The sequence below is a fragment of the Hypomesus nipponensis genome, chromosome 13 (genome assembly GCF_054491055.1).
Source record: "Hypomesus nipponensis isolate SF chromosome 13, ASM5449105v1, whole genome shotgun sequence".
Lineage (NCBI taxonomy): Eukaryota > Metazoa > Chordata > Actinopteri > Osmeriformes > Osmeridae > Hypomesus > Hypomesus nipponensis.
The window spans coordinates 7,993,278-8,020,892 of record NC_140373.1 but is presented as its reverse complement, the minus strand read 5'-3'; the positions used below and the strand labels follow the sequence as shown (position 1 = coordinate 8,020,892).

Here is a 27,615-nt window from a genome sequence, read left to right as displayed (position 1 = left end):
GAATGACATGAAGCCTAGTGTTGTTTCCACCAATCGCAGGCAAGGAGCACTGACGACCAGGAAGTAGAAAGGACCGTATAGTGCGCATGCCTGATGAGAAAGTTCACCTTTTTCCATCACAATCTCACTATTTCTCAATAAACGTAATTTCGCACACACACTCTCAACACAACAATGGGACATTTTAAGTTGTGCATATTTTTATTGATTCATAAAATATACACAAGTATCCTGTTCGAAGCATGGTAAAGAAATATACAAGTGCATACAGTACACAGCCATATCCCACCAATTAGATCCATATATAACAATCTACCCATAAACCAGCTCCACCACTAAACCCCCAGAGGCTTACACAGCACCCCTAACACCCACATCATCGGACCTAGTACAGGTTGGCTTTCAACACAAATGCATTCTATATTTACACCATATTTGTAAAACTGTTTTGGTGTTCAACTTGTTTACTCAAACCATTCTGCATCTGCTTCTCACTGCTATATCTTCCATAGTGTTAAATAGGGACGATAAGGCTTGGTCACTTTGCCAGTAAAGACAAAATAGCAAACACTGAAAGAGAGAGTATGGGTGATAGCCCATCTCTCTATATCCTTTAGTTTCCTGCTGTTGTAGTTCTTTGTTGACTCATGCTTTGTTCACAGAACTGAACCCTGCCAAACTAAACTGAGTTGTACTGGGCCAAACTTGGTTCTGCTTTCACTAATAGCTGAAGCTACATTGGACAGGACGGATACTATGAGAAGAAATGATCTGGGCCAGTACAGCACAGCATTGATCAGTATGTAGAATACTAGGAAAATGTACATTCACCAGTCTGTGACTTAAACCAAGTGAATGACAAACTAACGACAAGACAACAAGACACTGATACAACCCCACCTCACCCCGCCGGGTAGGTTGGTTGAAAAAAGTATTTCACATTCAGTCACTTCATTTCCATAACGTAACTCCGCCTTTACTTTTCTTCTACCCCTTTTCACACACCTTTTTTTCTCATTTTCTATTTGTCCTACACCTATTATTCCCAACTGCAACTTTAAATAACTCTGTATCTACTGATGATGATTCTGTTTAGTATTACATTATACATTTTTACTTATTGGCTTAAAATAAACAGAGCCTATCACCATTAACTTTAAATACAGTAGCTCCCAGATTCTGTAAAGTCATCTGACACGTCTTTAAACCAACACATGTGCCTAAATAACAACACCTCCGCTTTGTAAACAGCTCGAATAATCAAAGTTTAGTCCTTTTTGCACTTACAGGTGCTGTTTTTGCACGTTTGTTGAGCTTCATAATAGATAGAGCTTGGCTAGTCAAACCAACCATGTAACCAGTCAATGAGAGTGAAGGAGGGCACGGTCAGAAGGAGTGACATGCCCTTGTGGTGGCCTGTGATTAGTAGAAGCCTGGTCAAAGCTCTGACTTGAGTATGTCCTTCAGTCTTCAGTTTTCCCTCTCTTCCTTTCTTTAACCCCTCCCTGGATAGCAATGGACACACAGGATACTGGACAGGCACACTCGTTCACACTTTCACTCCTTTCTTTCATCTAACCCTTTTGTTCCTTCTATTATCTTTCTCTTTCATTCAATCACGTTGTATGTTTCGATCCAAGTGTTTCAAGTTCTTGAGGGTTCATTGGATACCCTGCAGAGGCTGTGAAACAAAACAGATTAGAAAGAAGATTGGAAACAAGAAGACGTGTATCTGTTATACATCTTTCGCACACAAACAAACTGCAGTGTCACCTAACCACAGATACACGTTTGTACTAGGGCATAGAGATGTGCAGACATTAGTTGGTTTGCAAGTGCAGAGTGGTGTGGGTGGTGGTCAGGTGTGTCCATACCTGTGAGGAGCATCCAGCAGAGCAGACAGGACAGGCTCACTTCCCCAGATGTTCAAATGGCACACTGACCTGCAAAGGAAGAGGGAGTGGAGGAGGAGGTGGGTGAGGGGTAGAAAAGAAGTAGGTAAAGGGAGGGGAGAGGGGGTGGGGGAGAAGGGGGAGTGCAAGAACACAGGCATCAGCAAACCTTTCTCAATGTATGTGTGTAAGAAGTAGATTGTGGTCATAGTTGTTTTGGATGGTTTATTAAGCAAGTCTGACCACCTGTGATGTGGCGATACGTGACTGGTCAAGGCGGGCAGTGATGTCAGAGGAGGAGACATTGGCAGGGGCACCACGATGGAGCCTCATGGCCACCTTCCTCTCTCGTTCTGCACGAGACACAGCCTGCGGGGACCTGTTACCTACACACACACACACACGCAAACAAACACACATGCAGGCAGGGTACACACACACAACCTTGTGAATGCTCAGTTGTCAAATTGTCAATGAAAGGGTCTTATTCATACAACCCCAGGACTTCCAGAAAAAAAACAGTCCCTTCCTGTTCTGTAAGACTCACCTGACTGTTGCACTCTGGAGGCGGGGTTAGAGGCGGCAGCTTCTGGGCCGTTCCTCACTCTGTTGGCTGCGGGGGGGTTGGGTCCTGGGGGCAGGGCTCGGGCTGCACCCCCTCTCTGACCGCCCCCTCCAATCCTCTCATCCCCCTCCTTTCCCTCCCTCCGCTCTCTCTCTCCTTCCTCGGCTGTCCTACTGGCCCCCTGAAGCAAAGAGAAACATTAACATGGGTTCCAGACTTCCAAGGTGATCTTAATGTGATTATAGTGAGCAATTTGGGAGGGATGAATGAACAAGAACTTCAAAAGGAAGACTCACAAACTTGAGCATGTTCCAGTCGAAGACGTAGTCGTAGGAGAAGCCCTGCCTGTGGAACAGGTTCCTGAAGAGCTGCCGCAGGTACGAGTAGTCGGGCTTGTCGTCGAACCGTAGAGAGCGACAGAAGTTCAGGTAGGTGGAGAACTCAGCTAAGAGAGAGAGAGAGGGAAGAGACAAAGGGGACAGACAAATAGAGAGTTACACAACTGGGGAAGAACTCACATACTCTGACACACACAACCAGTGGACCAACCAAACACAATCTTTCAACATAGACAATGCGCTGTACTTACTACTTGGAGAAGTTGTGGGTCATGGACAAAATAAGGTTCAGTGTTGTTTCTAAAAGATAACCCTCATTCCCTTCCATTTACTCACAGGAGTAGCCCTTGCAGAGCACCTCGATGGGCGTGGACATCTTCTTCTCACTGATGCGTTCGTACTTCTGCCTCTTGGTGGCGGCCTTGAGGCCCTGCCAGGGCAGAGAGCCCAGGTTGAAGTACATGAGGACGTAGCCCAGAGACTCCAAGTCGTCACGCCGTGACTGCTCTGGAGGGCGGAGGTGGTATGTGGGAAGGTGGGGGTTGGGGGGTGGGGGGGTGGAGGAGGGGGAGGACAGGAGTTTAGAGAAGGATAGGAGGGCAGACCAAAGGAGAGGAAAGGAGAGGAGGAGAGATGAGGGTCAATACTAGTGTGAAGACTACTGCAGTCCTTCTGGGGTTCAAGTCCAATACAGACACAATCACATACAACCTATTGACTATTGTAATGGCATGTCTCTTGGATAAGACACAACTACCAAGGAAAGAGTTGAACAACACACAAACACACACACACAGACAATGAGCTTTACCGATGCCCAGGTGTGTGTTGATGGAGGCGTAGCGGGCGGTGCCGGTCAGGTTCTTGTTCTCCCGGTAGGGGATGTGCTGGTGTGTGCGGGCATCGCGGTACTTCTTGGCCAGGCCAAAGTCAATGATGTAGACCAGGTTGCCCTTCTTGCCCAGCCCCATCAGGAAGTTGTCCGGCTTCACGTCACGGTGGATGAAGTTCTTGGAGTGAATGTACTCAATCCTGCTGATCTGGTGGGGTGGAGGAAGAGGAAGAGAGCTTCTGATGTCACAGTTATCAACAGTGATGTCAAAGCTCAACAGAAGCGTGCGCACACACACACACACACACACACACAGGTGAGTCTGCGTACCATCTGGTCAGCCAGCAGCAGCACGGTCTTGAGGCTGAACTTGCGGGAGCAGAAGTTGAAGAGGTCCTCCAGACTGGGCCCCAGCAGCTCCATCACCATCACGTTGTAGTCCCCCTCTGCTCCACACCACTTGATGGTAGGGATGCCCACTGCTCACACACACACACACACACAAACATACATAAATATACACACATACAAGTTGTTTTAAAGTATTCTCCTTCCACCTCACCATATTGGATACCAACTAAAGAAGAGGGGGGGGACCAGGTAGAGGAGAGAAAGAAAGGAGGATCGGGTAGATGAAGGACAAGTAGGAAGGCAGAGGGAGGGGGATGACATGCTTGCTCCTCACCTCCTCCCTGCATCATCTTGTAGAACTTGCTCTCGATGTGCAGCTGCGGGTGCTTGGTCTTCACACACTCCAGCTTGATTGCCACCTCCTCCCCGGTGGCAATGTTGGCACCTGGCGGGCAGACACACATGTAACACCATGTCCTGTTGTCATCAATACAATTTAGTTCCCTTTAATATGATTGTTTAATTTAATTGGATTCTCCCATTGATATCTCCCTATGGAATATATGGTATATTCACCAATCTATGGCACAGGTACTACTGGACACACCTCCACTCACTACAGTGATGTGTGAGAAACGGCACAATAGTAATCCAAAACAACAACAGCAAAAGCATCTAAAAGAAGTCTTACCCAGGTATATATCTCCAAAGGACCCGCTGCCTATCTTCCTCCCAAGACGATACTTGTTCCCGACCCTCAACTCCATGGCTTCTGATTTTACAACCCACTGGGTGGGTCAAGAAACAAACACACATACAACCACAACTTTCATCAATCACACCAGCAATCAACAGAGCAGAGGGACAGGCTGAACTACCAGCTGAGACGAAGGGAGGGTGATCCACAAGACAGCTTACAAAAGAAAAGATGGAGTTATAGCTAAAAGGGAGGATGGGGGGGAATTAAAAGAGAAGAATTAATCAGGGGGACTCATCTAATGTGAGGTGGAAATGTGAACACAAGTTTCAGTTCAACTTTGCTTGAAATCTAAATGGATTTCCCCACCAATAAACTACATTATGTGCACACAGGGAGATGACAAAAGCAGGGGAAAACGGTATAAATCTGGAATAATTTATTCACCACTTTGAACCGATCCACATTTATCTCCCTCCGACATCAAAGCAAACAAGTTATACAAACAATCTGCATAGTCTCACAATTCAAATGTCCCTGGTGACATGAAACACATCTTGTTTAATTCTCTGAAAGTTTTCATCCAATCAATGTTGAAAAAGGTCGTTTTCAGAAAAAGATTCTATAATGTCAGATCAGACTAATTGACATTCTCTCCGTATGAAAATGTTTTAAGGTAAATGAGTCATATAATGAGATATTTCCAAATATATGGAGCTATATGGAACTGTCCTGTGTGAATATACACTTGAATGCTCATGAGTGTATAATAGGCCTACCAGTGTTTCTAAACCCATATGTATTGTCATGATTAGGGCAGAGCTCGTGACTGGCCGTCCAGGCTAGGTCACACAGCCTACTACAGGATTCAGGCTGCTGTTATAAAATCGAGTCCCACTATTGTTGCCAGGTTTGATTATCATGCTAGGCACAACGTCACCTTTCATAGAAGAGCTTTGGGGCAGAAGGGTTATGTCTGATCGAGAAAAGGGCAAATTACGAAATACAAGCTATGTAAGCTAATGAAGAAAAAATATACAAAGATTATGACGATCAAGCTGCTTGTCTGTTGTCAGAATTTGCAGAGTAACCGCACCCCTGAGTTGGGACCCTTAGGAGAATTTATGACTGCCCCATTCAGAATCAGTTTAATTCCTTCCCCCGTCAGCTGCAAACACCAAACCAATACGACCCCCATCTCAGACACACAATTCCCTCCTCACCCGATAATGCCAAGATCCTCGGGGACGCGGCTACGGTGATGTTGAAAGGGGTCGTCGCTACTCAAACAGGACCATGGACAGCGAAAGACGGACGCGGCTTTTGACGGCTCATCACTTTATCTCCAGTTGACACTGATAAAAAGCCACTCTTGCTGCAAAGTCTGCTGCACTGCGAATTATTTTTTTCTGGAGAAATACTCAGAAATCTCCCTCTCTCCCGTCTTTGCTACACCATTGACAATATCAATGATGTCATCCACAGACGATCGAAGTGCCCGGATTGCCTTAAAGACAACGCGCAGCTGCGGTGATGGGACAGGCCACTGAGAACTGTGGTTAAATTATGTCGTTATTGTTTCTGCGCTGTGATCCTATCCCTGGAGTGTAAAAAGGTGGTTTGAATTGTTTGTCCATTTATTGTACACTGGATACTTATTTGTGGCCTGTAGTAACAGTGGTAGGCAAGCGAGCGCTTCTTTTTGCTCTGCACTAGCAACTTGAGGGTTAGTTTGATGCATAGCATAGGCCTTAACAACCTTCGTCTAATGCATCTTAAGACCCTAACAACAGTTAAAGTATACTGCTGTGATACGAAATTCCCTCTTTGCGATCCGATATGTAAATCTAATCCTTTATAATTAACTTGTTAGGTTCAGGTATACGTATGTAATTGTTTTAGCATCAGGAGGTTTTCTGAGGAGCTTTTTTTGTCAACGCACCACAAAAACTACAACCACACGTTTAATTCAACCTTTATTGTCTTGTTCTTTTCTGCTTTAAATCATTCTTTCTCCATATCATCTGATAACAAACAAAAATAACCTGAACAGGAGTGATATACCGCCTTAATTTAAATGTATACACAAACAAAGAAACGAAACAACAATTGGTAACTTTTAACGTGCCTGTAAAACACTTCTCCAGCTGAGCTTGGTGTGGTAGTAGGTTTTGGCATTATATCATACAAATGCCATAAATTGGTTGCTTCTCTTTAAAAAAAAAGTTATTTCTTATTGCAATGTAGACAAAAATACAAAACAAAAGAATGCTGCTAAAAACAACAACTTAAGAGAAATATGCATTAGTGCCAATGTTCATTAACGTTCCGTTGAAACAAAATATCCCTCTCACTTGACACACGCGCACACATACACACTCACCTGAAAGAAGCGGTCAAATGAACAAGTATTCACCTCCCTGACTTGGACAGATAAGCATTTGGATATATGTGCACACGCACACATACATCACTCTCACACATGTACGCGTTACTCATGAATCTCTCATGGACCAAAACATTCACCACGATTGCAACACAAACACTCAAGACATCATTGTGATCTCCTTCTCCATACATCCTACTGTCACTGTCATGCACACGGAGTACAGCTAGTAGTAAATAGAAGTCATTACCATCGTCATCATAATCATCATCTTGACAATGATACAATAAGGAACTTGATTGAATATGAAAAAATACATAAGGTCAGCATTTCAAGGAAAACTAAATAGAAGGATATTTCTGGATCCCACAGTTGCACAAACATTTTTTTTTCCTTCTTCAAACCGAAAAGCTGGACACACGAGGATACAATTCAGCAGTGTGGAACTGGAGGATGTGAACGACGTTTGTGGTTTTCACTAGGGGTTGATTGGTTAGCCAGTAGGTTGGCCTGTGAATTGGGGTGGATAGGTCCAGTGACGTGGTCACATGACAAGTCGACCTGTGTGTTTGTCATCTGTCCACCTGTAGAAATTAGAGTTCTGTATACTAGATGACAATTATGTATACTAAATGAGAGTTCTGCCAGTAGTTCACTGAATGGTAGAGGTCTGTGTTATGTTAGAAGTGTGTGTTTGGTTCTGAGTAGGTTTCTGACTGGTTAGATTATGTTCTGTTTGGCCCTGTATGGTCAAATGTACTATCCTGTTCAGTGAGTGCGCGTTGCGGTCTGTAGGTGTTTGAAAGGTTCTAGAGAAGTGTGTGCTCTGCTATGTAGGCGGGTGTTTGTTGTTCCACACCACACAGGACCATATTAACGTTGGGTTTCCCAGGTGAGCATGCCTGAGAGATACTGACCTCAGAACGAGAGTGTATAAGTTGTGTGTAAGACTGGTTTACTCTCCAGGTTGAAGGAGTGGGAGAGATCCAGTTAAGTAAGTCCAATGGATTTCAAGTCTTCATTTAAGGGTACAAGGTGTGATTGTATGTTTATAAGTTTAAGTGATTGTAAGCATGTTTGCAGGCAGGTGTGTTTGTGCCATTGGTGAATGGTAGTGACCAGTATATTCTGATCCTATGTGTGTGTGTGTGTGTGTGTGTGTGTGTGTGTGTGTGTGTGTATGTATGTATGTATGTATGTATGTATGTGTATGTGCACAAGTGCATCAGTCAGTCCCTCCTCCCAGCAGGTCTCCAGGCAAGAGAGCAGCAGGACTACCCATTTGGTGTCTCTCATCCAGGCCAGTGGATCCCCACAAACTGCTACCTGGGTACCCCCCGCCCCCCATCCCACCCCACAGACCTTGCCTCCCGGTCTCCACCCCCCCAGCCCCAACTCCCACCCCGGCTCCTTCGGCCCCATTGCTGCTCCACTGGGCAAACACCCCCAGGCCCTGCCCCTGGCTGGAGCTGGGCTCTGGAGAGCCAGCTGTGCCGTCCAGACTCTGCCAGCCTGAGCCAGAGGTGCCTGACATGCCTCCTCCACCGTTGCCGTTCCCTCCAGGAGCCGAGCCCCCCTCTCCTACACCTCGGGGTCTGTCGCGGTCTCTCTCCCCTCCGGGCAGGTTACCCCCTCTGCTGCTGTTGGCCCCCATAGCAGGCCCCGTCCCAGGGGCTCCCTGGCCCCCAGCTCCCCCAGGGGCTCCGGCCACACCTCCTCCTGCTGTTCCTCCTCCTACTGCCTGGGAATGTGCAAAATAGCGAGCCACTTCCTCCTCGCTCACAAACTCCGCTAAGATGGTGGTGTTGCCTAGCACACACCTGGAGATAGAGGGAGAAAGAGATAATAATTACAAATAGGGGTTGAAACTGGGTCCTATTTTTCATATGCAGGTATTGTGTATTCAGATGGGGGGGGGGGGTGACGAGCCATGGTAAGGGTTGGGTCTCACATGTGTAGTGCACTCTGGGCTTTGGCTGCTTCCTGCCTGGAGCTGTAGCGAATCAGAGCACTGCCCTGGGTCAGGCCGAGGTGAAAGGTCAGGAGGGGACCGTGCTGCATACAGATGGTCCTCAGGGTCGAGCCGTCGATCTAAAGAGACAGGTGTCAGTCATGGAGCGATCAGCCGTGTGTGTGTGTGTGTGTGTGCGTGCGTGTGTGCATGCACACTTGTGTACCTGTGGAGTGAGATTGCTGAGCACCAGCCAACAGCTTCCTCTAGAGGTCCCCCCGTCGCTCCAAGCAGCGCCTGCAGAAAACAAACACACACATATAATCCAGAAGCCAGCTCAGGACTCTGTGCCCCCGGAGTGACCCGGCAGGGTGCTGACCGGCAGCCTCCCCAGTCCCACAGCAGAGGAAGGCTGCCTGCCCTCTGCCTGGCAGCTCACCAGGCTCCTGCATGAATGGCCTCTGTGTCCTGGCACACCGAGGATGTGGTAACCAGGGCAACAGAAGCAGACAGGCTTCCTATCTCAGGTACAGTACATTCAGGTCTGCTACATGTTGGAGAGAGCAGATGGCCTGGTACAATAATCCAGCTGTCCTCAGCACAAGGACAGCAGGGAACAGGTCCACAACATATTGTTACTACTTTGAATCCAGTCATCTGGAACCCTTCGTATTTGGCCTATGCATGACTCGGGTCTGCCAGGCAGGTCAGTACAATGTAATGGACATTGGTATCAACACAGCACCAGGTTGTGACATTACCAGGTCCATATCGCGTTTCCTGGCTCCCGCCGGCGCCACCCCAGCCTCTCGCTGTAGCCGATCGCGGGGCTCCGCCCGACCAGGGTGACGGCGACGGCTGCTTCTGATTGGCGAGTCCTGGGGGAGGGCGGGGCAGTTGAGACATGTGGCTGTTGCGATTGGCCTTCCACATCTTGTTGTGTCCAATAGGCTCAGGGGGCCAGCTGGTCTTATACTCTGTGTACTTTGCTATTGAAGAGGAAACAGGGAATGAGAACAATATACTGGGTGGAACCCTCACGCTGCTGGTCTAATAACACAGAGTTGGTAAAACAACATCCAAACAAAAAGAGGGAAGGAGAGAGTCAGGAGGAGGGTTACCTGAGTTGTGTGCGTTGGTAATGGGGCTGTCTGAGGCACTGTAAGGCCAGGCACCATGTGAAGGCAGCAAGGTGTTGAGGGGTGGGGTGGAATCTACACACACACACACACACACACACACAATCAAACGATATTCTCAAATGCACATTTCCAAACAACCACATGGAATTATTTAGCGTGTGTTCCTACCAGTGTTGTCTCTTAGCAACTGGTGCTCGCTGTCATTGAGGCTACACGGTCCAGAGTTTCCCATCATGCTCCCTGGGGTCATGTAGGGGTCAGACTCCGGGTCGACGCTGGGGATTCCCTTCCAGGGCACGCCTGGTTGGAACTCTGACGTCAAAGGGAGAGACAGGACAACTGCTTGTCAACAAATCTGCTTGTCGACACATCACAACCCTGAATCAACTCCAAACACAGAACCCCCATCACAATCTAGATCTCTACAGCAGTCTCTCCCAAGGCACGTGTGCTCCGTTACATGACACAAGGACCACCTAAATAAGACACTCGCGTCTCAATGTTGGAAATGCCAAACCCCAAAACAACAGGTGATTTCCTAACAGCCTTCCACAGGGAAACTCCGTGTGGGGCCGTTTCTCTGGAAGGCAGACAGCAGACAGGTCTCTCACTCACCCGGGGGCCAGCTGGAGGTGCTGGGTTTGGAGCTCATCTTGTTCCCGGGGGTGCGGTGCCAGTGGTCCCCCTGGGGGGGCAGGCCGTCCCCCCCCATCATGTCATACTGGGCATACGGTGAGCCCCCCCGCATCTTCATAGGAGGGATAGGACCTGGACGAAAAGGGGTGGGGAATTGAGACCAAAATGAGAAAATTAATGAGGAGAAGTAAAAGAGTGAAGAATGGATACAAAATAGGAGGGGGAAAAAAAAGAGATGGAGACACATATTATATGGGGAGGAAGGAAGGGTTGAGAAGTTAGAGAATCTAATGACAGAAGATATTTTTCCAATGTCATGGAAGGTTTGAGAGTTGATCATTACCATTTTTGTGGAGGGTGCTCTCTGGGGGGGAGGGGATGGGGGAGTGGCCCTCCATCATCCACTTGAAGCGGGACTGCTGCCCCCCCATGTCCTTCATGCCCCCTGGCCCCCCAACCGCCGACCCCCCCAGCTCCAGACCAGACAGGCTCATCCCCGAGCCATACCCTGAGGGGGCAGAGAAGACACTGTTGAGACATGTCAAGCCTCACCATGCCACAAGCAAAGCCACAAGCCAACAGCTCGTACACTTTGAATTGTGTGAATAAACTGAGAAGTGAAACGAAAGCCATCGTCCCAAGTAAGGGGTTTGAGAGGGCAGCTTTCTTGGTGGTCTTTCCCTGTGTGAACGGTGTGACTCCTCACCCGAGTAGCCCCCATGTGTCCTCTGTTGCAGGTCTACCCCAGAGCCCCCCAGGCCGGGATGGACCAGGGAGTCAGGGAGCTTGAGGCCCCCCCCTCCCAGGTGGGAGGGGGAGAGCTTCCCCCCCGCTCCAGCCCCCCCGGCCTGCTGCTGCCTCTGCTGCTGGAGAACAGCCATGATCCTGGCCAACTGAGGAGGAGGAGGAGGGACAGATGAGGACACATCGTCTGCATGTGATGTCCACACACAGGCACCTTCTAGTGTGTACACGCATGGTCTGGGTACCTGCTGAGGGTCGGCCTGCTGGCGGATGTTCTGGGGGAACTTCCTCTGGTTCTGCAAGAGCTGCTGCTGCTGCTGCTGCTGAGGCTGCTGCTGGAGGAGGAGCTGGCAGGCCTGGAAGAGGGGGGGGGGGATCAGTCAAGCCTGTTTATAACTGGACCTGAATAAGATACTAGAAAAAAGGATGGAAGCCTATAGATGATTTAAGATCTGGTACGGTAAGCTAGCACCCGAGAAGCTGGCAGGTCGGGTTGGTTTCAACTCACCAGCTGGAACTGTAGCTGAGGGGGATAGATACTGCTGAGCATGGCGATGTGCTGGGGTGACAGCTGGGGGGGGAAGACCCCCCCTCCGACACCGCCCACGCCTCCGACACCCCCCACGCTGCCGCTGGGAGGGGGCATCTGCTTCAGGACGGAACCTGGCACCTGGAACATGGGAAACACATGAGTCACCAAGGGAACAGCAAGGTCTGAATATTCTGCATTGAGCATGTGCAACACATCATGACAAGCCATCTCCTTCTGAGATCTTTTTCTCTCCCTTTACTTTCTTTCTTTCTTTCTATAGTATCCACACTGTGTGCTTGTTAGCTGGGGTTCACCTGTGGTCTGAGAGCTCACATCCTGGGGACACCAGGGCTAATAACAGTCGGGTCTTATTGTAATGGTCTATAATCATCTATAGCATATGACACGGTTGTGCCAAAAATAAATACATTTTCTGTTAAACATGCTGTGTGCACCAATGGTTTGGAGGCTGAAAGAGGTCATTGCTGGAGCATGTAGGGCTTGGGGATCTGATATGACTATACCATTCTGTACATAAAATATGGCTTGAGTTACCTGAGGTGACAGGAACTGTTGAGGTACTTGAGCCCGTATCCCTGGGGACGAGTTTATAGGTGGCACACCGGGCTGGTGTCTGGACTGGCCCATACCACCACCATACATGTGATGACCACCCTGTAACAGAGAGTGTGAGGGGGCAGTGAGTTATAGAAGACTTAGGACTTTTTATTTGGCCAACAACACTTATTATCCTGACCGATATTTGCTAAGCAAGTCATGAGGTGATATAACCCTGTGTTTTACAAGGCCTCTTGACATTAACATGTGACCTGTGCACAGGTCTTGTTCACTGAACACTAGCTTCACCTGCTTTGTGATTGTGACTGATGAAACATGTGAAATAACCAGTTACCAGAGCGATTATTGCTACACAGAGCAAACAAGAAGAAAGTGAAAAGTTTGGCAGGATCACTCACATAAACAAAAAGATCACATATAATAAACAGACAGAGGATGAGGGCTGATGGAGGAGGGGGGATGTTTTGGGATGCTTTTAAATTTAACATCCAACTTCCTGTTTAGAGGAGGCTATTGTGATATGAGGGGACGTGACCTTACTTGTCTAGGGGGTATAGTGTGGCTGTAGAGGGGGTAGGGCTTGCAGACAGTGGGTGGAGAGTAGGGAGAGCAAGGCCCCTCCTCCACAAGGCACCCATCCTGATTGGTGAAAGGCAAGGTCTGCGGAATGCAGCGACACCCAATGGGAGTTGCCCAATTTTGGGAGGGGGAGTCAAGAAAGGAAAACGAAAAGAAATATGCAAAAGAAAAAGAATAGAGAAAAGAGAGTTAACGAGACAAGAGGGAGTCAGCTAGAAAACTGCCATCAGCAGTATTACATAAGTGTGCTTTACCTTGTCATAGTAAGGCCCAGGGTCTCCAGCCCCCATGTCTTTGGAACCAGGAGAACGGAAGACCATTCCTCCTCCTCCCCTACCTCCTTTCCTCATCTCCCCATTGTAGTCATTCAGCCCCATCCCTCGCTTCTCTCCGTCCATCTTCTTATCCTGAGGGCCTGGGGCCAGATCTAGGGGTCGACCGCTGGGCTCATCTCCCTGAGAACCAGAAAGGATGCAGATCATTTCATTGTCCTCATCCCCACCAGCACAACCTCTACTGCTGTCACATACACCAAGTTACCTCCGATTACATGAATACCCATAATATAGTGTCTGTATCTACTCTAAGACGTTAGGAAGACCTTGACTTACGAGTAGCCCCATGTTCGAGAACTGTCTGGTCATGGGGTTCATCCAGGAGTCTCCTGACTTTAGAGGACCCTGACAAAGACATACGCAGGTAGACACATGGCAAAACCATCAGACATTCTTACAAGCTCACGGTTCAGAACCACATGAGGATCAGAGATCTTCCCTCAAGATCCCATGTAAGCCCAACGAGCTACCTTGCTGCAGGTCTTCTTGCCTCCTCCATGGCCCTGGCCCCAGCCCCCGCTGTTGTAGGAGGAACTACTGCCCTGTGACCCAGCGCTGCTCCACACACTTCCTGCTCCCTCCTCCTCCTCCTCGCAGCTGGAATGACGCGATGCCACCACAGACCCATCCCCCTCGCCCCAGCCGCCATCTTGCATAGACTTGGAACCTGCTGAGGAGAGACACACAGTCAGTCTGTCAGCTCTACATCACTGTGCCTTGTACGGACAAACTTCCCTATAGACATATGTAGCCCTGTCCCAATCAAAGTTCTAACTCACCAGGTTTGATGGGGTTGGGAGAGGGGTTCCCCCAGCCAGAGGGCTTCCCAGCCTCTACAGGGTCGCCCCAGAATGTGGGGGTGTCGCTGGGCTTGCCCCAGGCCGCTGTGCTGTCATCTACTGATGGACTGGAGGGGGAGCCCCCGCCCCACCCTGACTGAGCTGGAGAAACAGGGAAGGGAGACGATTGTAAGAAAGGGAAACACTGTGGGTGTACAGAAAGTAACAACCATTTACATTTATATTTTTGAAGAAATACATATTGTCTAACCCATCCCAGGAGCTTTACCAGGTCCATGTCCAGGGTTGACATCCCTGCCTCCCCCGACTCCCGAAGGCTGCCTCCCAGACTGCTGCATCACTGGAGGCCCCTGCTGCTGTTGGGGTGGTCCCTGGCCATGCACAGGGGGCCGCTTGCCAGAGTGGGCACTACCATCGCCGCTGCTCTTGTCCCACAGGTTGACAGGCTTGAAGTTGTAGTGGTTGGGGTCTCCCCACGCTGAGGTCCCGTCATCGATCTCCATCTTCCTACTAATTGTCTGAGGGCTAGGTTCCTCCCAGCCACTGGGTTCTGCTGCTCCTCCTCCAGGACCACTGGGAATGGGTCCCGTGGTCCAGCCTGAGCTTTGGTTCTGGGCTGGGGGAGGTGGTTGGCGACCACCCCAACCTCCTTGCAAAGCCCCTTGGTCCTGCGGGGGAGGCTGGGGCTGTGACTGTAGCTGAGGTGGTGCCTGAGGGCCTTTGATCGAGGTTGTCTGGGTGTTTGACATCTGTGACGGGTGCATCTTTCCACCAGCTCCACCTCCTCCCCAACCTTGATGCGGTTTGTCTCCTCCTCCTCCATTACCATCACCCCCCCAGGATCTCCTCGGTGCTCCTTCCTCCCAGCTACCCCAAGTGCCGACCTCAGAGTCTCCACCTGGGTTTCCTCTTCCCCCTCTTGTCTCATCCCCCCATCCTCCTCCTCCACTGTTTGATTTGGGCTCGCGCTTTCCCCGGTCTTCCCCACCCCCACGGTTACCCCATCCCCCATCTCTCCCCATCTCTTTCCATCCTACTTTCCCTTTCTCCTCCTGATTACCTCCCCAACCACCACCACCTGCTCCTGCCGGCTGTTGTCTAAACTCACCCCACCCTTCTTCGTTACCCCAGCCTTTTCCCTGTCCCTCACTGGGACCCATTCCTCCCCAGCCACCTGAGGTCTTCCCTTGTCCTGGTCCAATACCTGGTCCTCCCATTCCTGCACCAGTGGACAGAGCTCCAGGTTGTGAGATGCCCAGGTTTCTGGCATTGGGGCCTGAGGACGGATGTCCTCTGCTTGGCAAAGAGGCTCCGGAGCTGCTGCTGGTGCTGCTGCTCTCCCAGCCCTCCCCAGACGAGGCAGCCAGGGGAGGTACTCCTGGGTTGGAGGCCTGCCCTGGGCCTGCGAAGGAGGAAGCTCCACCCAGAGATTCAGTAGCAGCACCAGAGTACTGAGGAGCCATGGAGGGTGACTGTATGTTTTTGGATTGAGAGGTTGAACCACTTCCTCCTCCTGGAGCTTCAAAGTCCCAAGCCACATTCTGCTTGATCTGGGTCTGACCCCAGCCAGTGTTGGAGAGGACGCGGGGGTCCAGGTCGGGTCTACTCAGAAGGTTCTGTAAGGCCTCCTCAGCATTGGCTCCTGCATGGTGCTGGAAGCGCTGGGGTCTGGAGTTCCCCCCTCCGCTGGATGATGATGTACCCCCCCCACCTCCCCGGCCACCGCCCTGGCCGCCCCCCCACTCCGCTGTCTCGTCCCCCCCTACCTCCCTCTTCTGATTGTCCCAAGCCTTTGTTGTAGTCGTGGAGGTTGTGGAGGAGGAGGGAGTGGGGTTGCTTACCCCACTGCCGCTGCTGTTACTGCTGCAGCCACCTCCTTCACCTGCCTCCGCTACTGGATTGCACCCTCCACCCCCACTTCCCCCACTTCCACCACTACCCCCCCATTCCCCTCCTCCTCCCCACCCTCCCTGAGATACCGCGGGTGGTTCATTGCCCCCACTTCCAGCGCCCCATTTTGTACTACCCCCCTGGCCTGTGTACCCTCCCCACCCAGAGGTTCCATCCCCCCCACCCTCAGCAGCTCCTCGTCCTGCTCCCTCCCAGTCATCAGTCCTAGAGGCACCCGTTTTGGAGTTAGCAGCTGGGTAAGGCTGACTTCCCCAAGAAGAGGATGAGGAGGTCTGGGAGGTTTGGGGGAGGAGTTTGTCTCCTCCATTACCTCCCCCACAGTCTGTCCCTCCCGCCTCCCCCATCAGCGTTTTTGGTCCCGCTCCAGTATCTTGTGAAGTCACTCCTTTTCCTCCCCCCCAATCCGCCCCTCCTCCTGTCATCATGGCTGCTGAGTGATCTCTGTCTCTGGATTGCATTTGGTGAAGTAGTTGGTGCTGATGAGCATTTGATTGATTCACAGATAGAGGTGGGTTCTGGAGGAGGGGACTGTTGGCAGGCAGAGGCCCGGCCCCCACGGGCCCAGGACCATGCAGGGTGGCTGGGCCACTGTCTGAGGAAGCTGCCCCTGGAGTTCCATCCTGCTGCACCAGAGCAGGCCAGGCTGAAGGGTTGGCATTTGGGTTGAAGTTGGCACCAGTGGTCCCTCCTCCGCTGCCACCAAGGAAGCCATCCTGGTTCCCTATAAGAGCAGGGGCTTTGGAAAGGGAGGGAGGCAACATTGACCCAGCTACAACGGCCACGACCCCACCTGTAGGACCCTGCTGAGAGGCAGAACCCCACACAACACTGCCCGACTGTATACATTCATTGGGTAAAGGGAAGGCGGAAGTAAGGGATGATTGGTCGCCACTGGAGGCAATACTGCTGCTATTGGCTAACCCACAGCCCTCCCCTGTTGCTGACGAGCCCCCGACCCCTCTAGAAGTAGCCCCGCCTCCGTCCCCCCCGGCAATGCTAGGCCACTCCTCCAGGTCAGAGCCGTCCACAATCACTTTCTCCCTGCCATGAGAGGAGGCGTGACTACCAGAGCCGACCCCCCACGTGGAATTTGCATAATTTGAACTAGTAGTAGAAGAAGCAGCAGCGATTGATGATGAGGTGAGGGGCAGTGAAGAGGAGCCTGGACCCACATAGCCTGGAGTGGAATCTACAAGGGGATCGGTATAAGAGAACAATAATAAGGGGTGAAAAAAGGTCAATATACTCAGATACATGGTTTTTAAATACGACATGGTTTCTAAATGTTTTTCTCATGATCTGACACTGACCTGAGGTGGCAGCCATGTTTGCATTGGGCCCCCCATCACCACCTGCACCCCCTCCAGCAGTGCCACCCCCAAGGAGCATGGAGGACAGCGGGGGCTGGCCCCTCTTCAGTAGCACTTTTTGGTCCTGCTGGCAGCGGAATCGAGGGGGCACTTCACGGGGCATGTAGCGCTGCTGCTGGGGGGGCTGGGGGGCACCAGGGCCTTGGCTGGTAAGGGGCTGTCCGTTGGCCACCGCCACCCGCTTGGCATTGTTCCCTCCTCCTTGAGAGGTGGCGGTGGCAGGGGAGGGGGAGGCCGAGGAGGGGGGTCCAGGGCTGGAGGATGCAGAGCTGCTGCTGGGCAGAGTGGCAGAAGACTGGCCAGACAAGGGCTTGGCAAATTCTAGCATTGGTAGAAGAGAAGACAGACGTCGGAAACGTTGAAGAGATAAAGGATGCCAAAGGGTAGCAGAGGGACAAGATTTGGGGGAAAGATTGACTTGACTTTGTACTGACTGAAGTACAAAAACGAACAAATAGTTTAACAGAAACAGTGGTAATTGGGCAGAAAGAGGGTAGTGCTCTGAACCTAGCAACCAGTTAAAATACCGGATAGCAGACACCTAAATAGAATGAGAAACAGCATACCTTTGTTTTTTTGCTCGGCAACCTGAAAGAGAAAAAAAAAGTAATCGGTTGACAGCATGCCAGATAGGGAGATGCCAAGTCAAAACCAATATTGTGACATAAATCTACAGAGACTGTATTTCTGGTGTTGTTTACGAGTGGCACCAGGACCCAAAAGCATAATCTTGCTGCTTTTAAATTAGCACTAATCCTAACTCTAAAATAAGGGAAAGAGAGATGGAGAAAGAAGTGTTCTTCTCCTTACCTTCTGAGAGGTTTCCCTTTTCCGTTTGTCTTCTTTTTTCCTTTTCTTGTCTTCCATGAACTATTGTTCCCTTTCCTGAAACTTCTCTCTGTTACCATACAGGGAAAATAACCATTAAGAACACATAGCAACACATACATGGTTCTCACCATTAAATGTATGCATACTGAATTGTATGTGCGCTTTGCTAATGAATTAACCATCAAATCACAGGGCTAAACCTCATGATGATTGCAGGACATGCTTAGCTTCCAAGTTATCCTTCCTTTGCTGGTGTGATTAGGCACTTGGACTTGACCTCGTTTTTAGCCTGAATGTAGTGACATTCATGGTCAGAATTGTTGTTCTGATACAGAGCAAAGATCCATTACAATATAGCATAAACCACCATTACTCATCAAAGCAGTCATTTTGAAGAGTATTTATTGAACAAAGGATAATGCCTGTAGGTGGTAGCCTACAATAAACAGAAGACAAATAAGGTGAATGCTTTGAACCCAGGTGCAAGAGTTTGAGTGAAATCTGTCTGCTAATGCCTGACTTATGACAGGTGACAGACCGTGCACATTCCAGAAAAGATTGATTCAACACATTACAATCATACTTCTCATGATCTTGTCTCTGGCAGAAAATAAACCGATACAGTGGGTAGGCTATAAAGGCTGGCATGGGCCAATAGCTAGCTAGCCAGCAGAAACACAAAAAGGCCAACATTTCACTAGAGCTAGTAGCTAGCGTCAATGTCACTGTCTGGTTCCTCCGCCCATACAAGCGAATTGCCAATGTTGGCTAACGGTTTTATATTTGATACAATTCATGGTCTTAGTGTAATTGTGATAAAGTAGCTAGCTAGCTGACCAATCATATAGTACTGGACTGTTGCTTAGCTGCACTTTCTGAGACAGCAACTAGTTCTACCTAAGCTAACGTCACACACAATATTATGGTCAAGCAGCCAGCAGACAAAATAGTAAGCTAAACATTTGATGCTTTGACAATCAACGAATGGATCTAAAAGCTAGTTAACAAGCTAGAAAGTATCTTAGACCGAACTGTAATAAACCTCAAATTCTCAAATAAACCTTGCCCTTCTCAAGTGATACAGCTGGCCGACTTTACGCGTGATAAATAGCTAGCTCATTAGGTAGCTAAACTTTACTAGGAAACCGGCGGGAGGCAAGGTAATCTTCTCAGCATAGCTAGCCTGAGATAGCTGTTTCCAACATTACATTACAATTGCCATTGACAGTACCTCTTGATCCCAGATCAGCTAGCTAGCCATCATTATCTAGCAGCACGCCATAGGAAATATAGCACCAAATCACATGTCTTTATTTAACCAGAAATGAAATAACGCTATTAACCAGCGTGCTTGTCAGCGAAGCACGCTACATCTAGCAATATTACTTACTAGCTAGCTAGCCAATAACACATCGACAGGAGGCATTAACACGAAGTCAGGACGAGAAGTAATGTCTGCTACTAGCTAGTACTAGCCAACGTTATACAGCTAGCTAGCAAGTAAACTAGCAACTCTATGCGTATTACTACGTGCAATTGTACACGACCTATTGAAAATATATAACTAGGCAAGTTAGATTGCTTGTCTTTGCTTAACTGCTTGATGTGGCAAATTTGCAGCCTAGCTAACGTTACTAGTAGTTACTCACCTCAGGAATCACATATGAATTAGAGCTAGCGTGTCAGCTAGCTAGCTAGCTCAGCTAGTAAAGTGCTTCAGTGCGAATAATTTGCTTCTTCCGGCATTCGAGGCTACAGGAACATGCTACGCCTGAGTGGATAATTAAATACACACCGTCTAAAGTTACCAATTCTTAAGAAGTATGCTAATGTAAGCTAATGTGCTGAAGAAAGTCTATGAAGCGTTGTAAAGTCATTGGGTTGACGATCGGCCATTTTGCTGCTCTGTTTGAAGTGTCTGCTGCTGCTGGCGCTGCTGCTGCAAACCAGCTAGTGTGGTCGGGTGCTAGTAGCTAGGACTAGCTAGGAATTTGGGAGAGTCGGAGTTGGGGGTATAAAAAAGCGACACTATCGTATTAAATCTTAAATATTTAATTCATTTACACGCAATATTTTCAGCTATTATAAAATACGTATTGGTACTTATGTTGTCTTTGGGTTAGGGTAAGCCTTGCGGTTTGTGTGTATAAGCAGCGGTACATTTTCCTACCCCAACCCAATGGTCATGAGTCCAAAGAGAGGATCCAGAAAAAGAAAGGCAGCTGAAGAGAATGACACTGATGAGCCTAATTCTGGGCAATCTGTGGAAGAACATTTTAACAAAGGTGCAAAGACACGTAGAAGTTGGGAACTTGGAAGTAAGAAATACATTGGAGCTCATGTCACCATATCAGGTAGGAGAGAAATGCCTGGTGGTACTTCATTAATTGCTCCCCACTGTTGAAACTAAGCAAGTTTACTATAGTTCAGTTTCCCTAGCATGGATGACATACATGTGTGTTTTACAATTCTGCCTTCCCCCTCAGGTGGGATATGGAAGGCGGTGGAGGAGAGTCTTGCAATGGGTGGTCGTAGTTTTGCCTTGTTCCTGGGCTCCCAGAGGTCCTGGAAAAGACCCCCTCTGGACCTGTCTGCAGCTGGCAAGTTCCAGGAGCTGTGTCTCAGAGAGGGATTTGATCCCACTCACATACTGCCACATGGGTCTTACCTGATGAATTGTGGATCCCCTAAAGAAGGTTTATTTACACATAAATACAATCATTCACAAACACATACCCTAACCCAGTGGTTCTCAATGGTGCACAACACCCAGAGGGATCCAAGTGATTGCAGGGGTTTCCTGGACATAGCAAGCTAAGTATATTACCATAGAAATAGGATCAAATATGAAAATGGATGGGCATACTGTCTGAAAACAGTTTGAGAAACACTGCCCTAACCCTTCCACAAGTTATTCTCAGCACTATTTTCAATTGTTATATTCAGCCTTGGAATTCTGTGCCGCTCCCAACCTTTTGACCTCTGGCTTCTATGTGGTTCGATTCTCTCTTTGTTATGTGTGTCCAGATGTGCTTGAGAAGAGCCAGGCCCTGCTGGTGGATGAGCTGCAGAGGTGCTGTGCCCTGGGCCTGAACATGTACAACTTCCACCCAGGCTCCTCTCTGGGTGCCATCACCACAGAGCAGTGTGTGGTTAAGATCGCCCAGGCTATCAACCAAGCTCACCAGCAAGTCCCTGCAGTAGTCACTGGTAAACTGGAGCCCCTTCTGTCCATAGTGATAAAAATGGAACTTGTATTTATGATTCGTTCACTATCTGGATTGGTTAAAGTTAATCTAGCAATGTTTTAATTGCGCCACGATAGATGTCTTCTTGTCATGTTTCTGTTTTTCATCACATTGTTTGCCCTCTTTTTTCTTTCTCCACACCATACCTGTCTTTCCAACCCCCACCCCCTCCTCCCTCCCTCTCAGTGCTGGAGAATATGAGTGGTCAGGGCAGCACGGTGGGGGGGAGGTTCTGTGAGCTTCGCAGCATCATTGACAGGGTGCGTGACCAGACCAGAGTGGGGGTGTGTCTGGACACATGCCACGCCTTTGCCGCAGGTCAGTCTCTGCTGAAAGGGACTTCATACTCCCTACCATCTACTCACTTTTGTGACGTGAATAGAAATGCAGACATAATGCCATGATGGTTGTTACGTTATGGTTGATCCATCCCATTCATGTTTCTGTGCAGAGGGTTGTGGGTCAAAATATCCAGAAAAGGATGCTGTGAAATGTTAACAATGTAGTATGTAATTGGTATCAGGCCATGTAACTATGACACACTATGGTAGGATGCCTGAGACTCAGGGTTAGTCTCCATTGTACTCCAGTAGGTGGCACCATTGCACTACTCTGGACATAGCCAAAACATGTTATAAAGTAGACTATTGTTTAGTGTGTGTTAATTTAAGTTTAAATGATGTGTGAGGGGACCATGGTCTGCCCCCCAGGTTATGACCTGTCTGCAGAGAGAGGGGTGAAGACCATGCTGGAGGAGTTTGACCAAACAGTAGGACTTTCCTACCTCAGGGCCATCCATCTGAATGACTCTAAAGGTGGGACTACAACATGGGGAACCCAACACTGCTCAGGCCTTGTATGATTGATGACTGACAAGCCAATCAAATACATCTATCAAATGTATCCAATTGAATGCTGAAAATGCAACACAAGATAGGTTAGGATACACATTGTTTAGCTGCACATACACATTGACAGGTAAACTGGGATGTCACCTGGATCGACACGAGGATATTGGACGGGGTCAGATTGGAATCTCAGCGTTCCGAGACATAATGAATGAACCCCAACTGGACAACCTCCCTTTGATCCTGGAGACTCCCGGACGGTGAGACACAGACTGTGTGTGTGTGTGTGAGTGTGTGTGTGTGTGTGTGTGTGTGTGTGTGTAGGCCTGTTGGCTCTCTCAGAAAAAATGTATATATCTTCCTCTCTCCTTACAGCCCTGGGTTTGAGTATGCTGAGCAGATTGACCTGCTGTACTCTTTGTGAAAAGTAGAGCATGAAGCAAAGTACTTTCATTCAAACCTCTTTCCACCTTCATACAACATTGACACTTTGGCTAACCTTACCACCACCTAACGACGACTGGAAGATTTCTGTCCATGACCCATTAGAAATGATGTAACTAATTTGTAATGTATTGTTTTGATACTATATTAAACGTTTCAGATAAAGTTTCAGAGTGTTGATAAATATGAGCAAAGGGGAGAATGGAATGAAAAAGTTGTATAGTTAATTGGTAAAGCATTTAACTGCAGATTGAGTATGTAAGCACTGGGACAGCCAGCAAGGACTATTGTCAGAAAGACCTTAATGCATATTTATTTGCTTGGAGGCATAGTCATAATGACCCAGAAGAGCACACATTCTCTACCCATTTTATCTCTGTGAAATATTTTAAATAATGTTCCTTTTATTATTGTGATCGTTTTGTATTTGAGCCATTTAAATAATGTTTTATCAGACCCAACATATTTTCTACTGAGATGGAAACAGGACCCCAGATAATACTTTTGAATACTGATTTATTTTGTCATAATATTTCAAGGATATACTCAGATTCATAGACCCATGATCAAATCAAATGAAGGTTGTTAACCTTATAATAACAATAATACATTTTATTTCCAGGGCGCCTTTCTTGGCACTCAAGGATACCGTACAGAGGTACAAAAAACATTAAAAGCAGCAGAAAAAGAATAAACAAGATCAAAAACAAGAAAAGGAAGCAACAAGCTCTGTAATAGTTTTACATTAAGTGTTTAGAATACCACAGTGAGTAATGTTCCACTAAGCATGCACAAGAAAATGTACATGAATAATTATTGATCTTATTTATTTTCACCCAACTTCATGAAGCTTGTGATGCATACGATGTTGGTAGTTCAAAACGGATGGAAAAAGGAAGCAATCGCCACAAAATGCCCTCTTGTTTTTTCAATTTTTTCAAGAAAATTCAGACAGCCTGAGTCCGCCACAACCAGTATTTAACTGCTGATTATTACAACAAACATTGAAATTCACACTGAATTATAAACAAATGACATTTACATTTAGTCTTGTTTTTATGAATTAGTTATATTCTATCTAAACATGTTTTTTTTCTTGATGAATGGTAAATGTTAGCTGTAGCTGTGTACTAGATAGAATTGCACTTCTTATAATCACAGGGCAACACTATATACTTATTCGTGCTGACTCTCTTGTTGGATCGTGCAAATTTCACCTGCATTGACCTCTTCATCTTTATCGTGGCTCTTGATGAGTCCTGGGTTTCTAGAACAAGTATCATCATCAATACGAAGTGTTGCAGTGAGAAAGATGAGGTGAATGAAGTCGTTGTGATGGCATTTTATAGACTGAAAACCACACATTACTAATGAAACTTTCTAACTGTTTGCTGAAGACACAGTTGAGGACATTTTAGTATATTGTAAGGTTGCAGTAAATTTGTAGATAGTATGTTATGCTGAATCAAATTGGACCAGGCATGAAAGATAACGAGTGTTTTTACAAATAGCCTCTTACATTGTGGCCTTTGGGCAAGGCAATTTACCCTACTTGCCTAGGGGAGAATGTCCCTGTACTTACTGTAGTCGCTCTGGATAAGATGTAAAATGGTGAATGTAAGTAGCCTAGACTGGTACAAGTAATTAAAGGAAAGTATGCTACTTACTTAATAAAACTGAGCCTCGTCCTCTGGAGCTACCTCAAATCCAGCAGCCACTATCTCTCTGGTCTCCCTCCTCTCCTCTTCAGATGGTGGAGGCAATGCTGCATTCAGCTCTCTTTCAATTTTCTCAATTCTGGCTTGGGTCTTCGCCTTGTACTTCTCTTTATTTTCCAGGACACGTTTTTGGATTTCAGCGGCAGCATTATCACAAGACGTTGCCAGGATATTGCGCTCTCTTTGGAAACTGAGGTCTTCTGGATCCAGAGTCATGAGTCTTCCCAAGCTACTGACTCGGTCCATCAGGTACAGTGTTGAGATCTCTGTGTATGTTCCAGAGATCATGTTCACCATGTTTGCTATGTCAGATGCTTTGAATGCTTGTTGATATATCATATCTTTCAAAAACATTTTTGATGAATATTTCATGTTTGGAGGAGACGGCTTGCTGGCTGTTTTAACAAAGTCATTCAGAGAGGTCTTGAGACAGGTGTCGATGATATTCGACACCTTTTGGAAGAACTGCGCCATTTTACGCCACTTCTCCTGAAGCCTCCCCATTGATTGAAGACCAGTAGCCAGCAGTTCAATGGTAGTTTCAAAATTAATGTCCTTTACTTCACAGTTTCTCATTGTAATGAGGCAATCTGTTAGTTTTCTCTTCGTCTTCTCATTTCTTTCCAAGGATTTTTCATAGGACTCTCTTGATTGGGTGAGCTGGACTTTCATCTGCTCAATGCAGAAGTGAGCATTTTTTATAGCCATTTGACTTGCTGAACCACCACTTTGAACTTTCATCATTCCGGGGGAAATGACTGGGAATGCAGGAGCATTTGTGTTTTTTTTGCTCGCAGAATCAAATTTCTGTGTGGACAGAAGTATCTGTTGGATGTTCTTGACGATTTCTTTGTTTTTTCTTTTTTTGCCCTCAGTGGATAGTTTTTCTAAATTTTGGCAAATGGTGATGAACCCTTCACAAAGGTTTTCAACTTCCTTTTTTTCTGGAGATGGGTCTTCATCTTGTATCATGTTGATCACTTCTTCAATCCGGTTCACCAACCATTTACAATTTGATTGGCCTGTCTTGATATCAGTGATCTTTGACCACTGGATTTCATCATCCTTAATAAAGCTATTCAAGGTCTCAGCGGTTTTAAGCAGTAGAGGTGACTTGGTAAAAATGTTGCTTGCCGACTTTGTTGGATTACCCAAGGCATCTATAATTTGTTGGTCTCCTTCACTTGCCCTCAACACTTGCAAGGAGAGTAATGAGTTGACAGATTTTGCCATTCCATCAACAAAGTCCATTGCAATGCACTCCCAGCCTGAGGGAATGTTGGTCATAGCTTTTTGGAAGTTATCATTAGCCTCTTCCATCTGCTTGTCCAGTTTAGCCATTTCCTTTTCCACTCGCTTATTTTCCTCTTCCAACATGTCTTTCTTCCGTTTTTCCTCCTCCATTATACGTCTGACTTCTTCCAAACGGTTGCCGTAGTGCTGCTTGGCACTTGTGCATGTTTCAAGGAGCTCTGAAATGACATCAGTAACATGCAGGAACCTCTCTTCAACAGATTTAGCCAACTGCACACAGTCTTTGGATATTGCATCTATGCTCTCCAATGTATCAGGTAGGAAGTTTTGAACGAGCATATCATCATCCTGAAGAAGTATCTTCACAGCGGTCTTGATGTACTCTGGAACATTTTTTGTATGGAGGCATATTTTGTCCATACTCTTGTGGGCTTCGTTAAAGGCTTCCCAGCCTGAATTGCACACCTGCATGAGGCAAGCACGGAAGGAGTCTGGGTATTTAATGAACTTGAATCCATCAATTGGTCCACCATCTTTAATAGAGAAGTCTTGTTTTGCAGAGATGAAGACAAGTTCACCCAGAAAGGCGATCGAGAGTGGGGCTGGAGTCAAGTACTCTTCCCAATTAGCGTTCCCTTGAAAGATCATGACTGCGTCATCCTTACAGTGGGATGCCTTTGATACGCCACCAATAATTTTGTTGATATTATTGGATGTCATGATGGCTGTGAAGAAAATAACAAAAATAGCATGAATCTGAGTCTCGAAGTTGAGTGGCTTTAATGGGCCCTGTATCTCTGGTGCTGAGCCTAAAGCAAGCTTTACTGATAAATAAATGCCTGCAATTTCAAAGTTGGTTTAGTTTGTCAACGTTGGTTTCATTCAAGTGTAGCAAAATATAATTGATTGCTCGTTACGAGCCGTAGGGGTGTGATCTAATAGTGACATTGTCTGGGCACAAGAGGGTATAGCGGGAAAGGTTCCGGGAGTGAATAAAGTTAAGTCATATAAATCTACCTATGGAATCTACCCTGCTGCGTCTTTATTCTGTATTTTAAGAACCCAACACGACAAGTAGCATCCCCAAAAATTCCAGCAAAAATAATTTACTCAGCCTAAGTAAAATCTGAACAGACAACGGCTAATCGAGTCAATTAATATAAATGTGCACTATTTATCACAACTGAACACGGAAGTATGTTATAAGCAGTGGTGGTAATGAGGTGGATAAACTATGAATTTTATTATTTATTTATTATTACGTTTCATTAGGCCTATTTAGATGAAACCGGGAAGGTTGGCTTGTACTTGAATCATCGTATTTGAAAGCACTTTGTCCCTGTCTTAATGCGATGTTGAGCGAACCGGGAGGTGCATAAACGCGTTTAGCTTCCACTACATCCCTGGGTATAACCACTTCGACACTAAAGTTGCACGAGATATTATTATGAACAAAGTATTTTAATTTTAGACTTACACGGTTCTTGCCTTTCTGAGTAGCCTATGGAGACACGCAGATATTCGCTTAGGATCAGGTCAAGAGTCTTACCGAACGGTTATTAAAAGAGGCATAGGCCTACTTTATACAAGATATAGTGGGAGTGTCATATTTTATAAAACGTCAAGAGGGCA

The 27,615-nt window shown here is 47.3% G+C and overlaps 4 protein-coding genes across 9 annotated transcripts; 1 reads left to right on the top strand and 3 right to left on the bottom strand.

Moving 5' to 3' along the window:
* Nucleotides 1-229: 229 nt before the first annotated feature.
* On the bottom strand, nt 230-6,100 carry csnk1e (casein kinase 1, epsilon). The gene is made up of 11 exons (XM_084670006.1): nt 5,899-6,100; nt 4,670-4,766; nt 4,313-4,423; nt 3,958-4,106; nt 3,607-3,835; nt 3,132-3,302; nt 2,754-2,902; nt 2,440-2,638; nt 2,139-2,278; nt 1,875-1,943; nt 230-1,681 (listed from the first exon to the last, which is right to left on the bottom strand). Exons 2-10 carry the CDS (start codon nt 4,743-4,745, stop codon nt 1,911-1,913), a joined length of 1,257 nt encoding a protein of 418 aa, XP_084526132.1. The 5' UTR covers nt 4,746-4,766; nt 5,899-6,100; the 3' UTR covers nt 230-1,681; nt 1,875-1,910.
* Nucleotides 6,101-6,638: 538 nt separating this feature from the next.
* Nucleotides 6,639-20,260, bottom strand: tnrc6ba (trinucleotide repeat containing adaptor 6Ba). Its single transcript, XM_084669739.1, has 22 exons — nt 20,121-20,260; nt 18,451-18,538; nt 18,207-18,228; nt 17,581-17,961; nt 14,610-17,459; nt 14,339-14,500; nt 14,030-14,226; nt 13,836-13,904; nt 13,479-13,679; nt 13,186-13,305; nt 12,622-12,741; nt 12,043-12,204; nt 11,780-11,890; nt 11,497-11,683; nt 11,134-11,298; nt 10,770-10,922; nt 10,323-10,466; nt 10,134-10,226; nt 9,774-10,001; nt 9,239-9,309; nt 9,013-9,152; nt 6,639-8,881 (listed from the first exon to the last, which is right to left on the bottom strand). The coding sequence occupies exons 2-22, from the start codon at nt 18,505-18,507 to the stop codon at nt 8,287-8,289; spliced, it is 6,228 nt and encodes a 2,075-aa protein (XP_084525865.1). The 5' UTR covers nt 18,508-18,538; nt 20,121-20,260; the 3' UTR covers nt 6,639-8,286.
* Nucleotides 19,378-23,179, top strand: LOC146259805 (uncharacterized). 5 transcript variants are annotated; one of them, XM_084669745.1, is made up of 8 exons: nt 19,378-19,420; nt 20,595-20,825; nt 20,958-21,167; nt 21,499-21,681; nt 21,906-22,037; nt 22,430-22,534; nt 22,698-22,827; nt 22,943-23,179. In XM_084669745.1, exons 2-8 carry the CDS (start codon nt 20,651-20,653, stop codon nt 22,989-22,991), a joined length of 984 nt encoding a protein of 327 aa, XP_084525871.1. In that variant the 5' UTR covers nt 19,378-19,420; nt 20,595-20,650; the 3' UTR covers nt 22,992-23,179. The 5 variants fall into 5 exon arrangements, with proteins under 5 accessions (XP_084525871.1, XP_084525873.1, XP_084525872.1 ...); XM_084669747.1 differs by lacking the exon at nt 19,378-19,420 and adding an exon at nt 19,507-19,631; XM_084669746.1 differs by lacking the exon at nt 19,378-19,420 and adding an exon at nt 20,166-20,302.
* Nucleotides 23,180-23,342: 163 nt separating this feature from the next.
* LOC146259804 (uncharacterized) lies at nt 23,343-27,611 on the bottom strand. Of its 2 annotated transcripts, XM_084669740.1 has the most exons (3): nt 27,461-27,611; nt 24,679-26,708; nt 23,343-24,278 (listed from the first exon to the last, which is right to left on the bottom strand). In XM_084669740.1, the coding sequence occupies exon 2, from the start codon at nt 26,701-26,703 to the stop codon at nt 24,679-24,681; it is 2,025 nt and encodes a 674-aa protein (XP_084525866.1). In that variant the 5' UTR covers nt 26,704-26,708; nt 27,461-27,611; the 3' UTR covers nt 23,343-24,278. The 2 variants fall into 2 exon arrangements, with proteins under 2 accessions (XP_084525866.1, XP_084525867.1); XM_084669741.1 differs by lacking the exon at nt 27,461-27,611 and having other exon boundaries at nt 24,679-27,373.
* Between the last annotated feature and the right edge of the window lie 4 nt (nt 27,612-27,615).